The sequence below is a fragment of the Odocoileus virginianus genome, chromosome 1 (assembly GCF_023699985.2).
Source record: "Odocoileus virginianus isolate 20LAN1187 ecotype Illinois chromosome 1, Ovbor_1.2, whole genome shotgun sequence".
NCBI classification, from domain to species: Eukaryota; Metazoa; Chordata; class Mammalia; order Artiodactyla; family Cervidae; genus Odocoileus; species Odocoileus virginianus.
The window spans coordinates 46,811,475-46,829,671 of record NC_069674.1 but is presented as its reverse complement, the minus strand read 5'-3'; the positions used below and the strand labels follow the sequence as shown (position 1 = coordinate 46,829,671).

Below are 18,197 nucleotides of genomic sequence, written 5' to 3'. Positions count from 1 at the left end.
TTGAACCAGATTTCACCTTATTTTCAACTGATGTAATTTTATCACAAAGGGATGGTTTCAGGACCAATATGTTCTATAGGAAAGGGACTACTTTCATGTTAAGAGCAGTTCAGAATGAAATGTTTGGGTCAGTCTGAACTCAGGAAGACCTCAGAACTAGAACAGTCTGGTCAGTCTTGGGGTATGAATTGGTAAGTAGGGAACAACAATACTGGGATGAGGCTTTGACTGCTGATAACCACTGGAGAGTAAGCAGCTTCAGTATTGTACCAGAGTCCAATGTGTGTATTGTACAAAGTCCAGACAAGCCCATGGCAAATGAGATTGAACTGGCTGGTGATAGCTCCATTAATGCGCCTTTGGGGACAGTGCACCAAATACCTTAGATCTTCAAATGTTTAAATTTTACTGTGAGTGTTTACAACTATTGAACTGTATCCCTTTCTTCCCCATTTGATATTCTATAGTTCTGTGTTGTGATGTTTTCAGGGACTGGGGAAGATGGTGAACCTGAAAAGGACATTCATTGAGCAAACCGGGATATATCTGCAGTTGCAGAAACTTTCACAAGTAAATTGGTTTTATGGACATTGTTACAAACTTGAAATAACTTGTGGTCCTGCCTCTAAGAAACCAGAATGCATGAGGTGTGTTGTCTTGCAAAAAAAGCCAGTCAACACTGAAGTGGGCATTGTACAGAACTAGTCAGAAGAGCTGAACTTTGGCATTATGCTTTGAAACATGCCTAGGTTCAGTTTAAAATGGGAGTTTTCTATAACTCACTCTACTTCAGTAAGCTAAAATAACCGATATGATACTAGGTAGTGAAGATTTTAATATCTAACCTTATATTTTACTAATCAGATACTGTGTGTGTAGGTGTTCAGTTGTGCCCGACTCTGAAATGGGCAGCCACTTGTTCCAGGGATCAAAGTTGGCATCTCTTGGATTGGTAGGTAAATTCTTAACACTAGCACCATTCAGGGAGCTCTATCAGACAGACTAGACAGATCTGTTACTATTCTCAAACCACAGTTTGGACAGCTGTCATATTCTAGGACCTGACCAAGTTTTCAAGTCTCCTTTGTCCTTTTTATGAAATCATTTTTTTGCCTATTTGAGAATGTTTCATTTTGCTTTTATTCAGTCTGCTCATTTACTGATTTATCCCTTTGTGTAAGTCTTGAGTTTTTGTATGATTGATAACGTTTTCACATTTAAGCAAGTTGGTGGGTTTTTTTTTTTTTTGGTGTGAACTTGTCAATTTCCTAGATAAGGCAGCCATCCCTACAGGCTGGCTTTACTGCCAGGGAGTTCCAGTTTCCCATATGCAGGTAGTTAACGTGGCGGGGGAGGCTCTCTGTCCTCAGACATTAAAGCCTAAATGTAGTGTAGTATTTTGAAAGCTCGTGGATTATTGGGGGTGGGGTGATGGTGCTGCATCCTAGAGTAGAACCTGGTCTATTTCATGTCATGTTCTATGTTAGTTTGGGAGGCTAATATTGTCAGTTCAGCATACTGACTTCAGTTTGGCTAGAGTCTGATCAATTTGTAATTTAATACTATTGCTGTCCTATTTGCTGGATATTCAACTGGGTTTTTGAATGTGGGTATTTTGGAGAACTATAAATTTGCTTAGAATCTATAAAAGGCAAAAGTGAGCACTTTTTAAAATCAAATATAAAGTTTATTTCCACAGAAAAAGCTGTATAAGTTAAGTATTCATAAAAATTAAGCTAAAAGGCTCTTGAAAAGTCACTAAACTTCAGTGCTAACTGAAAAAAACCTTAAGGTTAAATTGTGTTCTAAGTCAAAAAAACATGTTTTGAATATAACTGCATCCAGTGTTCTTTTAAAAAGACCATCTTTAAGAAATGGCTACCAAAGTAGGCTGTTTTCATGTCACATTGTTTGTACATACTATTAGGACTTCATGAAGTTGTGGCTTCTGCCTCAGGTCTGATACTGATAACTAAACTTGTCCACATAAGCTTGAAAACATCCTGAGTGATTCAAGCTGCAGTACTTAAAAGTTAACACGAGCTAAACTTGGAAGCAGATTTGTGGTCCTTTATCAGTTTCTAACTGCTTATGTGTATTGGTGGAATCCATCTTCAATTTTTTCTCTCATTTTTTCGTTTTCCCTTTTGGTTTTCCTTTTTCTGGCCTGGGATCATTAATTCCTTGGGTACAATCAAAACACTTCCATCATGGGTGCACTGAAGAGCATACTGGTTTGGACTGATTGGTCTACCTTGATCATCTCTTAACCTACTAAAAACATCACGGTAGAGGTGGTGCAGTTTCTGTTTCATTATGTTTATAGCTTTGTGACACTGGGATTGCTCTCTTTTAAGGGTTTCCTTCTTTGCTTGCAAGCTACATACATCATCTTCCAGGTTCAAAATTACATCCAGTTTACGCTTTCGGCAGTTCTGAGCAGCAACTTTATTTTTCCCTCTTCGTCTAATGTCACGGATGAGCGACAGTTGTAAATCTGTTAGATAGTGCCTGCTTAACATGCTGTTGAAAGAATCTACAGGCATGCGGATAATTTCATCCACAGAAAAAGGGATATGCAAAGCTTTAGCACGTCGTTCATCACGGCTTAAGTTTCTGTCTGTGTCATTCAGGTATCTACTTATTTTCTGTGACTTCCCAGGCCATGAAAAAGATGCTGAAGTGGATTCTAGTGCACTTGGCTGTAAGTGGTAAGTGTGGTTATGTGATACGTATTGAAATGCAAAGTCCCCATGAAAATGACAATCACTCCTGTCATTCATGTGACAAAGCTTACTGGGCTCTGGACAGTATCCTCCTACAGCCCCTTCTAGGTCATGGTGGGAAAGGTCACTGCTAGAACCTGTAGCACCTTCACATATAGAGTGAGAAGAATTAGACTTGATAACAGAGGTGCTATTGTTACTTGAGTCTAAGGAAAGCCCAGAATCATAACCTGGTTCTTCAAGCAGCCAAGAAACTTCCATTGGATCAAAACCTTCTGTGGCCAAAGACATTAAGTTTATCTCATCAAATATGTTTATATCAAGGTCATACAGATGGTCTTGGCTTAGATTCCTCATCTGATTGTCAATAAACGGAAGAAATCCTGTCAAATTAGTTCCAGGAAAGGTCTGTTCAGTATTGGTAGTAGGAGAACATAACTGTAGAATTTGTTCTTGTGGCTGTGAAGTCCTTGCTACTGGATCCCTTCTAAATGTATTGTCAGAACATAGCAACATGGCCTCGTGGAGACTTACATCATGACTTACAGCTTGGCTAAAATTTACATTATAATGTGTGGGGGAATTCATGCCATCATTGATACTTCCGGGGAGAGGAGTAATATCTCCCAGTGAGACTCCCTGAAAAACGAAAGGAAAAGTGCTGTAAATACATGAACTATTTCAACACCAGATCTAATACACAAAGCAGTATTTCTAGTTCTCTTTGTTAGCTCCTTTATACAATTAAGGATATGCTGTTGGCTATGAGTAACTTCCCTTAAATGCAGGCAACTGACTACACAATGTGAGCTCAGATGAGACTATGGTATAATGGGGGAAAGATTAGGTCTTTGAACATCACAGAAAATTTTAAAATAGATTGTCAATATAAAAGCTGGTCTTATATCTGATATTTTCCTGTTACTTATTACTTATCCTAGCTGTTTAAGCTAAGCTAAATTCACTCTGTAGACTGTCATGGAACTACAGTGCTACCAGAAAAACTTAAGGTGTGCCTTATTTTGTCAAGTATGTACTGTCATATTGATTCAACATGGATTTTATGAATTTGATTATACCTTTGTGATTATTTGGAAGGGGGAACTATGTGTACAGAGGAGCCTAGTGAGCCACAGTCGATGGGGTTATAATGCACTAGGAACTATTAAGTACTAAAGCTGTATATCCCAGGTTAAAATGTTACATATACTCACAAAGAGGTCAGTGCAGATATTTTCCTGCAAGGATAAAAGCCAATTACCTCCAGTAGATTTTCAGGCTGCGATGAAAGCAATTGAAATAAGTCTTCCAGAGAGAAAAATGCTTCTGTTCCATTTTGATATCTCTGTAGAAAAAATCATTTAAAAGGTTAAAGTGGTTGCCTGGGACTTTTTAGACTTAATCCAGAAAGGATAACCAAGTCATATCCAAGCTGAATTTTTAATCTTTATTTTGGATTTTTTATATTCTTTTTTTAGTACTCAGTATTTTAATATCCTGCTTTCAACAAGAACATTTAACTCAACAACTCCTCCATTCCTGCCCTAATCATTTTCCATTGATTTTTTTTGGCTTGTGTTCTTAGTTCCACATTATCTTATCCCTCCCCAGCCAACCTTCCAGAGTGATTAGGGGATATTGGAATTTTCAAATACGTATTTAAAGTTACCAAAGTTTTATCAACCTCTTTATTCACTATTGCTTCATCTCCTGCCTTCCTAAGGGTTTAAGTTTCTTGTTGAAATGATTTGATAGTTTTTTAGAGTGGCTTCATGAACTCTTTATAGTCTTTGCAATTTGGAATTATTTTGCCTTCATACTTAGGTCAGGCTTAATGTTTTCTTCCCTCAGCACTGTCTTGTGGCATTCAGTTATAAAATGACAGACCTATAGTAAACATAACTAATCTCCCCCCTTCCCTCCCCCCCAGTTAAGTTCAACTGTTGTGTCTGACTCCTTGAAAGCCAGTGGACTGCAGCACGCCAGGCCTCCCAGCCCATTGCCAACTCCCAGAGTTTACTTAAACTCATGTCCATTGAGTCAGTGATGCCATCCAACTATCTCATCCTCTGCCGTCCCCTTCTCCTCCCGCCTTCAGTCTTTCCTAGCATCAGGGTCTTTTCCAATGAGTCAGATCTTCGCATCAGGTGGCCAAAGTATTGGAGTTTCAGCTTCAACATCAGTCCTTCAATGAATATTCAGGATTGATTTCCTTTAGGATGGACTGATTTGATCTCCTTGCAGTCCAAGGGACTCTCGAGTCTTAACACCACAATTCAAAAGCATCAATTCATTGGCGATCAGCCTTCCTCACAGTCCAACTCTCACATCCATATATGACTACTGGAAAAATCATAGCTTTGACTAGACGGACACTTTGTTGGCAGAGTAATGTCTCTGCTTTTTAATATGCTGTCTAGGTCGTAACTTTTTTCCAAGGAGCAGGCATCTTTTAATTTCATGGCTGCAGTCACCATCTGCAGTGATTTTGGAGCCCCCAAAAGTCTGTCACTGTTTACACTGTTTCCCTTATCTATTTGCCATGAAGTGATGGGACCAGATGCCATGATCTTAGTTTTCTGAATGTTGAGGTTTAAACCAGCTTTTTTATTCTCTTTCTCTTTCAAGAGAAACTTTCTTTAGTTCTTCACTTTTTGCCATAAGGGTGGTATCATCTGCATATCTGAGGTTATTGATATTTCTCCCTGCAATCTTGATTTCAGTTTGTGCTTCTTCCAGCCCAGCGTTTCTCCTGATGTACTCTGCATATGAGTTAAGTAAGCAGGGTGACAATATATAGCCTTGATGTACTCCTTTTCCTAATTGGAACCAGTCTGTTATTCCATGTCCAGTTCTAACTGTTGCTTCCTGACCTGCATACAGGTTTCTCAAGAGGCAGGTCAGGTGGTCTGGTATTCTCATCTCTCAGGATTTTCCACAGTTGTGATCCACACAACTTAAGGCTTTGATGCAATCAATAAAGCAGAAGTAGATGTTTTTCTGGAATTCTCTTGCTTTTTTTTTCGATGATCTAACGAATGTTGGCAATTTGATCTCTGGTTCCTCTGCCTTTTCTAATCCCAGCTTGAACATCTGGAAGTTCATGGCTCACATACTGTTGAAGCCTGGCCTGGAGAATTTTGAGCATTACTTCCCTAGCGTGTGAGATGAGTACAGTTGTGCGGTAGTTTACGCATTCTTCGGCATTGCCCTTTGGGGTTTGAATGAAAACTGACCTTTTTCAGTTCTGTGGCCACTGCTGAGTTTTCCAAATTTGCTGGCATATTGAGTGCAGCACTTTCACAGCATCATCATTTAGGATTTGAAATATTTCAGCTCAAATTCCATCTAGCTTTGTTCATAGTGATGCTTCGTAAGGTCTGCTTGACTTCATACTCCAGGATGTCTGGCTTTAGATGAGTGATAACACCATCGTGGTTATCTAGGTCAAGACGGTTGTCTAGCTCAGACGGTAAAGTATCTGCCTACAATGCGGGAGACCTGGGTTTGATCCCTGGGTCGGGAAGATCCCCTGGAGAAAGAAATGGCAACCCACTCCAGTGTTCTTCCCTGGAAAATCCCATGGATTGAGGATCCTGGTAGGCTACAGTCCATGGGGTCGCAAAGAGTCGGACAAGACTGAGTGACTTCATTTTTTCTGTGTATTCTTGCCATCTCATCTTAATATCGTCTGTTGCTGTTGGGTCCATACCATTTCTGTCCTTTATGGAGCCCATCTTTACATGAAATGTTCCCTTGGTATCTCTGATTTTCTTGAAAAGATCTCTAGTCTTTCCCATTCTATTGTTTCCCTCTATTTCTTTGCATTGACCTCTGAGGAAGGCTTTCTTATCTCTCCTTGCTATTCTTTGGAACTCTGCATTCAAATGGGTATAATCCTTTCTTTTATCCTTTGCCTTTCATGTCTCTTTTCTCAGCTATTTGTAAGGCCTCCTCAGACAACCTTTTTACTTTTCTTGGGGATGGTCTTGCCCACTGCCTCCTACACAATGTCATGAACCTCCATCCATAGTTCTTCAGGCACTCTTACCAGATCTAATCCCTTGAATCTATCTGTCATTTCCACTGTACAATCATAAGGGGGTTGATTTAGGTCATTTCAGTCTGAATTTGGCAATAAGGAGTTCATGATCTGAGCCACAGTCAGCTCCCAGTCTTGTTTTTGCTGACTGTGTATAAAGCTTCTCCATCTTTGGCTGCAAAGAATATAATCAGTCTGATTTCGGTGTTGACCATCTGGTGATGTCCATGTGTAGAGTCTTCTCTTGTGTTGTTGGAAGAGGGTGTTTGCTGTGACCAGTGTGTTCTCTTGGCAGAACTGTATTAGCCTTTGCCCTGCTTCATTCTGGTACTCCACGGCCAAATTTGCTTGTTACTCCAGGTATTTCTTGACTTCCTGCTTTTGAATTCCTGTCCCCTATAATGAAAAGGACATCTTTTTTTGGGAGGGAGGGGGGTTAGTTCTAGAAGGTCTTGCAGGTATTTATAGAACCGTTCAGCTTCTTTAGCATTACTGGTTGGAGCATAGACTTGGATCACTGTGATATTGAATGGTTTGCCTTGGAAATGAACGGAGATCATTCTGTCGTTTTTGAGATTGCATCCATGTACTACATTTCAGACTCTTGTTGACTATGATGGCTACTCCATTTCTTGTAAGGGATTCTTGCCCACAATAGTAGATATAATGGTCAACTGAGTTAAACTCGCCCATTTCCCCCCTTGGGTAGTTTTATTTTCTTAGTTTTTGTTGCCCTGTCATTTCACTGTGTTAGGTCTGAAACTTAATTTTTTATTTACTCTGCTTGGGATTCTGTGTATCCCTTTAATCTTAAGTCATAAGATCATTTTAATTTTGGAAATATTTTGGCATAAACTTTGAATACTGCTTCTTCATACTTCCCAGTCTCTCCTAGGACTGACTCCTAGAAGTAATTTAGATTTTCTTATTCTATCATTGTCTCTTTTTAATGCAAAAGCTCATCTTTGAGAGCTGTTTTCTATAGGAATGCCACATACCAAGTGTTTACCAACTCAGTTTTATATTTTTCTCTTCAAGGATCAGTTTTTCTATCATTTTCTACACCTTTTTTTGACAAGATTCCTGATGGTGATGGTAGTCTGAATCCACGCCACTTGGTGTTCTGATTTCTAAAAGTTGGATCGACAGCTTCCTTGCTCTGTCTCCTAGCTCATGGCTAGAAGTGTCCTAGCTGTCATTTCCTAAACAAGAAGAGCCTTTAAACATTGAGCTTTAAAATAGGGAACTCAGGTACCCACAAGCATGGACTGGAGATCTACTCAATCCCAGCCTCTGTCATGGCATCTGTATATCTTCAGCTTTTGTGCCTGATTTGAAGATAGAAATCTTGGATGAGGCATAATGGATACTATCTGGTGTGTCAAAGGGGTGTCTTTACGTGTTAGTAAATTCACATTCGTGACTTGTGCTGTGTGTAACTCCCACCCATAACTTTTTACTCTAGGGTTTTCTTTTTTGAAGATTCAGATCAGCTGGACTGATTTTGTGGTGGTGGTGGTGACTCACTCAGTCATGTCTTGACTTTTGGCGACCCCACGGACTGCAGCATGCCAGGCCTCCTGGCCCATTGCCAACTCCCAGAGTTTACTCGAACTCATGTCTATTGAATCGATGATGTCATCTAACCAATTCATCCTCTCTTGTCTCCTCCTCCTGCCTTCACTCTTTCCCAGCATCAGGGTCTTTTCCAATGAGTCAGTTCTTTGCATCAGGTGGCCAAAGTATTGGAGCTTCAGCATCAGTCCTTCCAATGAATATTCAGGACTGATCTTTAGGATGGACTGGTTGGATCTCCTTGCAGTCCACAGGACTCACAAGAATCTTCTCCAACACCACAGTTCAAAAGCATAAATTTTTTGGTACTCAGCCTTCTTCATGGTCCAACTCTCACATCCATACATGACTACTGGAAAAACCATAGTTTTGACTAGACAGCCCTTTGCTGGCAAAGTAATGTCTCTACTTTTTAATACGTGGTCTAGGTTTGTCGTAGCTTTTCTTCCAAGGAGCAAGCATCTTTTGATTTTGTGTATGTGGTACAAATACTTGGGTTTGCCATGTTTTCAAGGCTTTCTGTGTCTATTTCTCTGGATGTTATAAGACATTTAAGATAAGCTGGTGGATAGTATTTTTTGTTCTTTAACTGGAAATTATGCATCCTTAGTGGGTAGTAAACTTCAGTTGGTGAAGATTTTAAATGATATTCTAAATGATATCAAGAAAGATACTAAGACATTTCAGAAGCTTGATTCATTCGTCCTGGCCAACCATTGACCAAAATTTGCCTGATGGTCACAAGTGTGTGAGAATGGGTAACAGCACAAATCTATATTCATTCCCACAAAAACAGCCCTTAATTATGGGTAAATAACACTTTGCAGAAAAGAAAGCCTTAACATTTAAAACATGGAAATACGGGTATGAAGATCATTCTCTTTAAAATGAATTATGGACTGATCCTTCAGGCTATTCAAAGATATGTCTCATTAGATCTTTTTTACCTGTTTCTTCCTCTTCAGTGCCCCTGTCGATGGAGGCTGAGGAGCTAACTGCTTACAACCAGCATTCTGGTTGACTCCGCAAGAGATGGGGAGATGGAAGGAAGAAGTGACAGGGTCCCTTAGACACCCGTTACCTCACTCTTATGTCCTTACCACCTCTTATGTTCACTCTCACTGAGCTGTGTTTTTCCCCAGGCTCCTTTATGCTCTGAGGGTGGTTTTGGGTTCAGGTAGTTGCTTGTCTACGGGGTCTCCCTATTTCTTGGTATTGCCCTTAAGCCTGCCCTTATTTCTATTACAAAGAAAATCCCATCCGTTCTCTTCAGAAACCCCTCGGCTTGTACCTTTTACTTGAGGGCCTAAACTCTGGACTACATGACTGTAGTCCTAAATCTTCACATAAAAGTCCTCCTTCCTAATCATTTCCGTTTTTGGCTAAGAATTCACTGCATTTTGAACAGAGATCACTAGGAATGTTAAAAAAAAAGGACACATTTTCTACCTTTAAAAACATGCAACAATACATAAATTCAACTTGTCTTTAGTGAGAAGAACGTATTTTCAAACCAGTTAACCTGTATATATTTGTGTATTTAGTTTTTTTTTCCATTTATTTTTATTAGTTGGAGGCTAACTACTTCACAATATTGTAGTGGTTTTTGTCATACATTGACATGAATCAGCCACGGATTTACATGTATTCCCCATCCCGATCCCCTCTCCCACCTTTAGTTTTTATTAATAGCAGTTTAGGCTTGCAGTGCAGCTAAAAGGAAGTCACTGCTAATGAGTAAATTATGTTGGTCATCCTAAATATTCTCAAATGCCAGTGATTCACTGTGGTCACAGATAACTCCTTTCTGCTTTATCATTAGAAGCTCCTATAAGAAGTGTAATTTATTTTTTTTAAGAAGTGTAATTTAAACACTGGCGCAAAACAGAGACATGGACCTACAAAAAAGGAGCTGAGTCTGATAATTAAGAACCAAGGCACAAATGCCACACTCTTAAGTGATTGTGTTTCTAGACAGTTTTGTCCAAACTTGTCCGTCTGCAGTGAAATATTTTAAATTCTCCAAGGAAGCTCCCTAATTGATCTATCACTTCAATGAGTGTCTGTTACCTAGCAGTGAGTGAGTTACTATAGGCAGTTCAAAAAAAGTGGAAAATAAGGTCCTACTTTTCTGGGAAGCTTTGTGAAGGGGTATAATTGCAAAGACATACCCAGGAAAAAAATGAATCAACAGCATAAATCTATACACAATGAAGTGACAGTAAGACTGGTTTAAGAACATTTTTTTGCCTCAAAAAAGATGGTTTGTGAGGCACTCAGTGAAGTGACCTGAAATGTCTCCTTCAAAACAGACCTGGTTATTGCAGCACTCACTGGCATTGATGTGACAATTCTCTGGCATTTGTGTGTGTGTGTGTGTGTGTGTGTGTGCGCGCGTGCGTGTGCATAAGGAGGTGGTAAAGCCATAGCAAGGTACATGAATTACAAAGGAACACAAGCCTGGGGAGAATACCAGTGGGTAAAAGTGGAGGCAGCTGGGCATACGTCTGCATGTCACAGTGAAATGCCAGGCTGCAGTGGGATCTCATTTAACTGTAGCTCATAAAAGGGTTGAATAGCCTGAGGTAAAATGAAAATGGGAAGGGGTTCCTTGGGGTGAACGCCACATTTTCTAAAGACTAGCAAAAAAGGACTCAAAGAGACCTCTTAGAAACATGGTTTGTTTAGGGAACACAACAGATGAGCATCCAGAGCTTGCCTGAAAAAGAAGGGCAAGAGGCCAAGCATGGGCTGCAGCTAGAGAGATGACTGACAAAGGAGGTGAGGGGCAGGTCTCCGGGACCAGCAGGTGCTTGAGAGGCCCCCTGGAGGTGGAGGTGCACAGGGCCTTGAGAAGGACAGTGAGAGACTCCCAGCTGTAGGGGACTCCAGTAGGGGTCTCCGAAGAACCTGCAAAATGAAAGTGCCTAACCAACAGAGCAGTGGTTTTAAATACATTCTACAGTCCAGGGAAACCAGTTTCAGACTGGCAACAGTCAAGGAACACCTCTTCTGAGCTCTTCCCACCCATCACACCCTCAGCTTCAGAGAAGATGGCTGAACAAACAAGGGAAGAAGAACTGGAGAAACCCAAGAAGCTGGCTACACACACCTTTTCCACCCCGCCATGCTTTGAGGCTGCAGCAGGGATAGGAATGGAGAAACTACAGACTTGTTGAGAATTTACACTGCTTCGGTCTACCAGCTGCTGCACTGGGATGAGCAGAGAGGTTTTTGGTCTGATTATCTAGCACAGGGCCTGTCCTAGATTTCACCCAGCATGCAGGGAAGAACTAGTTCCCCAAAACAGGTTAGAACAGGCTGGAGGGGCGGGGGAGTGGTGAGTGGGCAGAGGGAGCAGAACTGTTTTCAGACTTCATTCTGTCAATCATGTTATGTTCAGGGTGATGTTAGAAAGTCAAGGCTACAGTGATGATGGGCTGCCTGAGAAGGGCCAAGGCATAGTACTCTCTACCCTCCATGGGTGTTCAAGGCACAGCCCCAAATTCCACCTGGGGCAATGCAGGGCTGGGAGCCCCTTCAGGGCAAGACCTGCAAGGGTACCACCTTCTAGGGGAAGTACCAAGTGATTAAAGGCCTGTGGAATTACAGACCTGTCTGGACCACTGCTGAGTAGAACCCAGATTAGGTCCCATGTTAAAGAAGGAAGGAGTTCAGCCTGGCTCCTGGAGTTCACCCTTCTCCAACTCTCTCCACTACTCAACGAGTGTGGTTATTAGTTGCAAGGAGTCAATGAGGCTATCCGACTCTACCTAGGCCAAAGATGCAAAATGGGCTCATGGATGCCCAGTGAGCATGGTGCACCAGGAGACTGAGCAAGAATGTGAGCCCAAGTTCCAACCAGATTGAGGGTGATGTCCCTATAGGGTCCTCTCCTCACTTTCCCAGAACTAGCCAACCTGTCTACTACTTCTGAAAGTGGCTGGTTTTGATTGAGGATTCCTGGGTTCAGGATGCCAACCATCTCTACATCCCTTGCAAACACAACAAAACCTGTTAGCGGGTTTCTGGACGGGTGTGTGTGAGTTTAACCAGATATAATGGTTTATGGCTGATTCCTTTGTAAACCAAATAACCACATCCACAATTTTAAAAAATAGGTATTTTCATATATCACATTTACTTCTAGTAAGGCACACATATATAAAATCCATTCTCAACACAAATTGTCAAGTCATAAAATCTACCTTAAAGCCAAAATAGTATGGTTGGAATATTCCGACATGCTTACCTCACTTCTAGATTCAGTGTTTTTTTCTGCCTCCCAGGCAGGCTTATCTGCTACTTTAGTTTCATCTTCATTCTTCTGCTGTAGTGATTTTTCCTTTTGGGTTGATGATCTTTGGTCATTTTCTTCATGCTGGGGACTGTGGCCCACACCTTTTAATACCTCATTCTCCTATAAAAAGGACCGACCCCAAAATGTGCTAAGTACAAATCCACATTTCATCAAATAAGTAAAATCTTTAAAACTGTTTTATACTTACTGCTCAGTGATCAGGAAAACCCAAGTTGAAAGCTAAGACTGACATTTCATTATTTTGGTATCAAAGAAACATTTTAATTCTGAAACAAAGGTCAGTTTTGTGTCTTGTCCTTTTCAAAAACTCAGTGAGACAGGCTGTTCTGATCTGGATAATGTAAATTATTTGCATTTATAAACCCCCTGACTTCAGGGAGGTTAAAGAGAGTTGACTTCATTTTATACAGTTCTATACTGTTTGAATGTTTTACCACAAACATGTATTTCTTTTACAATCAGGAAAAAGGTAAATATTTATTTTGAAAAAAAGTTAATGATAAAGCTTAAACTAACATCTCCATTGATATTTTCAACCATGCTTATTTATACAGATGAGTCCTTCAACTTTATCTTAGGAGACAGATAATTAAAAGGCTAGAGAATTCTTCTGAACATTCAGACAGTTGTCATTTAGCATATAATATATATTCTGATACTTCCAATTATATTAAAACTTCTCTGTATACTGTTTCCCCACTAACATAACATCAAGGCCTCTTAAATTCTTCCCAAGGATCTGTTTTTAATTTCACTCTTCCAGCAACAAAACACACTGGACTAACTCAAGGACAGCATTACTGCCCCCTACTCTAAACCATAGGAATGTTAATCTTTAAAAAGAAAATAAAAGTCAAAGAAATGTAAATACACAGATGCTAAAACAAGGAGAGAAATCAAAGCAAGAGCAGAAGAAAAAGGAGGCTAATGTGCTGATGGCTCACTTGGTTTTACTTGCTTCTCTGTTCACTGTACCAAATTCTTGACACTGTGGATGTTGGTCTTCCTACCTCAATGATCTCTTATTCATGTCCTCCATCACAAGCAGCTCATGTGCTTGAAGACATTGCTTCTGCTACCCTATCCTCTTTTCTGCATCAACAATATTTCCTTGTCTATTGGATAATTCCCGCCAGCCTTCCAACACACAGTATCTAACACCTACATCTGCTGGATCATGGAAAAAGCAAGAGAGTTTCAGAAAAACATCTGCTTTATTGACTGTGCCAAAGCCTTTGACTGTGGGGATCACAACAAACTCTGGAAAATTCTGAAAGAGACGGGAATACCAGACCACCTGACCTGCCTCTTGATAAATCTGTATGCAGGTCAGGAAGTAACAGAATGGGACATGGAACAGGCAGACTGGTTCCAAATAGAGAAAGTACATCAAGGCTATATATTGTCACCTTGCTTATTTAACTTATATGCAGAGTACATCATGAGAAATACCAGGCTGGATGAAACACAAGCTGGAATCAAGATTGCTGGGAGAAATATCAATAACCTCAGATATGCAGATGACACTACCCTTATGGCAGAAAGTGAAGAAGAAATAAAGACCCTCTTGATGAAAGTGAAAGAGGAGAGTGGAAAAGTTGGCTTAAAGCTCAACATTCAGAAAACTAAGATAATGGCATCCGGTCCCATCACTTCATGGCAAATAGATGGAGAAACAGTGACAGACTTTATTTTCTTGGGCTCCAAAATCACTGCAGATGATGACAGCAGCCATTAAAAGACGCTTGCTCCTTGGATGGAAAGTTATGACCAACCTAGACAGCGTATTAAAAAGCAGAGACATTACTTTGCCAACAAAGGTCCATCAAGTTAAAGCTATTGGTTTTTCCAGTAGTTATGTATGGATGTGAGAGTTGGACTATAAAGAAAGCTGAACATCGAAGAATTGATGCTTTTGAACTGTGGTGTTGGAGAAGACTCTTGAGAGTCCCTTGGACTGCAAGGAGATATAACCAGTCCATCCTAAAGGAAATCAGTCCTGAGTATTCATTGGAGGGACTGATGCTAAAACTGAAACTCCAATACTTTGGCCACCTGATGCTCAGTACTGACTCATTTGAAAAGACCCTGATTCTGGGAAGACTGAAGGCAGAAGGAGAAGGGGACGACAGAGGATGAGATGGTTGGATGGCATCACCAACTCAATGGACATGAGTTTGGGTAAACTCTGGGAGTTGGCAATGGGCTGGGAGGCCTGGGTGCTCCAGTCCATGGGCTTGCAAAGAGTTGGACCTGACTAAGCGACTGAATTGAAGATGTTATTGTATTTATTTGTTGTCTAATCTGTCCCACTAGAATGCAAGTTTCCTGAGGGCAGGGACTCTGCTCGATTCCTGCTGTATGCCCTCTGCCTACACCACAGCCTGGCACACAGCAGACCCTTAAGGATAGTTGCTGAACAGATGAACTCCTATATACAACATCCTAAGAGTTTGTATGTGATTTCTGATGAGATTCCATAGTCTGGCTCTTTTCTGCAACTGAAACACTGATTCCCATCTAAATTCAGGGAAGAAGGGAAAAGATAAGACTGGTCAACACTCTTTTAACCTCAATCTTTTGCCAAGAGAAGGTTTCTTTTGTTAAGCCTTAAGAGAATCTAATTCAAAATTCTAGATTCCTGAGGCAGTTAACTTTGTTTACAAATAAATTTGCTGCTGGTGGGCATACGAGCTTCTAACCTCGAAATCACAGGATCTATTTTAGAACCATGAAGCAAGGTCCCCTTAGTCTGTAATATCAGAATAAATAGAACACATGTAAGAGAGACACATAAACTTGCAAACATGAGAATGTTATCTATAACAATACATAAATAAACAGTAAGAGGAAACCAGTGGCGAATACCTAACTACATCAAGCCCATAAGGAAACTTTCAGAGTGTATGAGTTTGGTAACAAAAGTCTGTAAGATGGCCTGCCTTAAAACTCGGGAGAAGAACGGAAGACAGAGAAATTCTGTATGACCACAAATCACATGGCAAGAAAATAGGTTAAAAACCCTATTATATAATAATGGATCATAACTCAATAAATGTGTTAAATAAAAGGACCAATGAGTTCACTTCAGTATAAACAAGTAAATGAGGAAAAAGGGAAATATCTCCCTTACAGTAGAATGCAACTAATAAATATAGAAGGAGAATGATGGAGTTAGAAAATCATGAATGAATGCTGAAACTAGGGAATAAAAACTTGATGAATAATATTTTAAGTAGCCTCAAAGTATCACCCCAGATTACTTTTTAATTACAAAGAGAAAAATAACAACCCTTCAGGAGAAACCTGGCAAACACCATCTAAACCAAGTAGTCAAACATTCTGTGGCAGCCTGGATGGGGGCATGGGGTGTTTGGGGGAAGAATGCATGTGTGTGGCTGAGTCCCTGTGCTGTTTATCTGAAACTATCACAACACTGTTAATTGGCTGCACCCCAACACAAGATACGTTCAAAAGAAAAATAAATAAAGCAGTGGTCAAATCTATCATCACCATATGGCGATAAACCAAGATGCCTCCTGACACAATATGAAGGATACAATACCATTTCTGTGGTGTTCATAATCCTAACGTAATGAGGAAACATCAGACAAGTCAAAATTGGGAGCCACTTTACAAAATAATTGGCTGATATTCTTCCAAAATCTAAAGGTCAAGAACTGAAAGAACTTTTCCATGTTAAAGGTGATTTAAGAGATTTGACAAGTAAATGCAATGTGTGCTCCTGGGTTAGACACAGACCCAGGAGAAAAAGTAGCTACATAGGATATTACTGGGGCAATAGATAAAATTTGAGTATGGATAATAGATTATAGTTTTAGATTCATGTTAAATTTTCCTGATTCTGGTTAACTGGTTATAGATCATACTAGCAAGTACTATACATAATGGCTGCAATTCATTCTTAGATGTTTCAGAATGAAAGAACTGTATGTGTATATAGATGTAATTATATACAGGTAACTCAAATGGGGCCAAATGTAAACAACAGGCAAATCTGAGTAAATATATATACTATTCTCACAACTTTTTTTAAAGTTTGAAATTATATCTAACTAAAGTTATCCCCTAAAATTCCTACATGGCAAAATCATTTTGTCCAAGGCAACCACAGAAGGTAGTCTCAGAAAAACTATTCTTCCATTATAATTCCTGTTAATCTGTATTTTCTCCCCAAAGTATATACAGTCATGTCGACTGCTTTACTAATTCTTTTTCACCTCTTCTTTCTCATGATTTAAATTTATTTCATTTTCTTGTCTAATTGCTTTGCTCATGCTTTCAGAATACTGCTCAATAATAATGATATCTGATGTAAAGGAAAACAGTGTCGTCCCTCCATTCTCAATGGTCTGCTACTTCACTTCTGGCACCAGGCGTGTGGGCTTTTCACACACCTGGCAGTTCTGTGACACCACCTGTGTGTTCTATAACTTAATTCAGTTCTGACACTATCTACCTAGAGGTAGCATCAGATCCCACAGGTCAAAGGCTCAGTCTCAAAACTGCTGCCTCTCCCTCCAGAGGTCAGTTCCAAGTCCAGGTGGTCACCTGTGCTTCCCACCAAGTGCCTATAAATTAAAGGTCCCCATAACCCTCCTCCTCCTCTGTTGTGATTAGTTTGCTAGAATGGCTCACAGATCTCAGGAAAACATTTAACTCACTAGATTACCATTTTATTACAAAAGGACACAACTCCGAAACAAACAGATGCCTAAAGGTAAGGACTGTGGAAAGGTCACAAGCTGGCACGCCTGCGCCACTCTCCCAGCACCACCATGTGGCCACCAAGCTGGAAGATCTCCAACGTCCTCCTTCTGGCTTTTTATGGAGGCATCACTACACAAGCATGGTTGATCGATCACTGGCTGTTGGTGACTAAACTCAATCTACAGCTGCTCTCCCTTCCCCAGAGGTCTGGTGGGGGAGGGGGGGTTAAAGTTCTAATCCTCTCATCATGTGGTTGGTTCCCCTGGCAACCAGCCCCCATCTTTAGGGGGCTCTCTCAAAGCTACCTCATCAACAGAATGAAGAGACTTCCCTGGTGGTCCAGTGGTTAATATTCCACAATCCCAATGCAAGGGGTCAGGTTCAATCTATGGTCAGGGAACTAGATCCCATATGCTGCAATTAAGACTGGCACATATATTTTAAAAAAAGACCTGGCACAGCCAAATAAATAAACAAACAAAAAACAACCCCATAAATCAGGTGTGGTTATGTTATAACCACATATTATAAATAGGAAAAGTTTCCTTTCACCTTCAGGGCTCGAGAACTATTTCAGGAACTGAGGACTGAGAGACCAAATATTATAACAAAAGATGCTCCCATTGCTCTCATGTTTAGGAAATTCCAAGGTCTTTGGGAACTCTGCCACATAGGGGTCGGGAGGTGGGGGCAGATGAGAACTAAATACGTATTACATCACATTATCACACCTGCCATTCTTATTTTTTATTCATAATGTTTCATCAATAAGGATATCACACAGCTTTCCTTATTCATTCAC

General features: G+C 40.3%; 1 protein-coding gene across 1 annotated transcript in view; it reads right to left on the bottom strand.

Moving 5' to 3' along the window:
• Positions 1-1,665: 1,665 nt before the first annotated feature.
• The window catches only part of NFE2L3 (NFE2 like bZIP transcription factor 3), a 31,779-nt gene continuing 15,247 nt past the window's right edge, over positions 1,666-18,197 (bottom strand). Inside the window, exons 2-4 of the mRNA XM_070467684.1 lie at positions 12,596-12,763; positions 3,988-4,071; positions 1,666-3,365 (exon numbers count right to left, since the gene is read on the bottom strand). Of these exons, the coding sequence (XP_070323785.1) occupies positions 2,115-3,365; positions 3,988-4,071; positions 12,596-12,763 (1,503 nt within the window). The 3' untranslated portion in view covers positions 1,666-2,114. The remainder of the gene's footprint in view (positions 3,366-3,987; positions 4,072-12,595; positions 12,764-18,197) is intronic.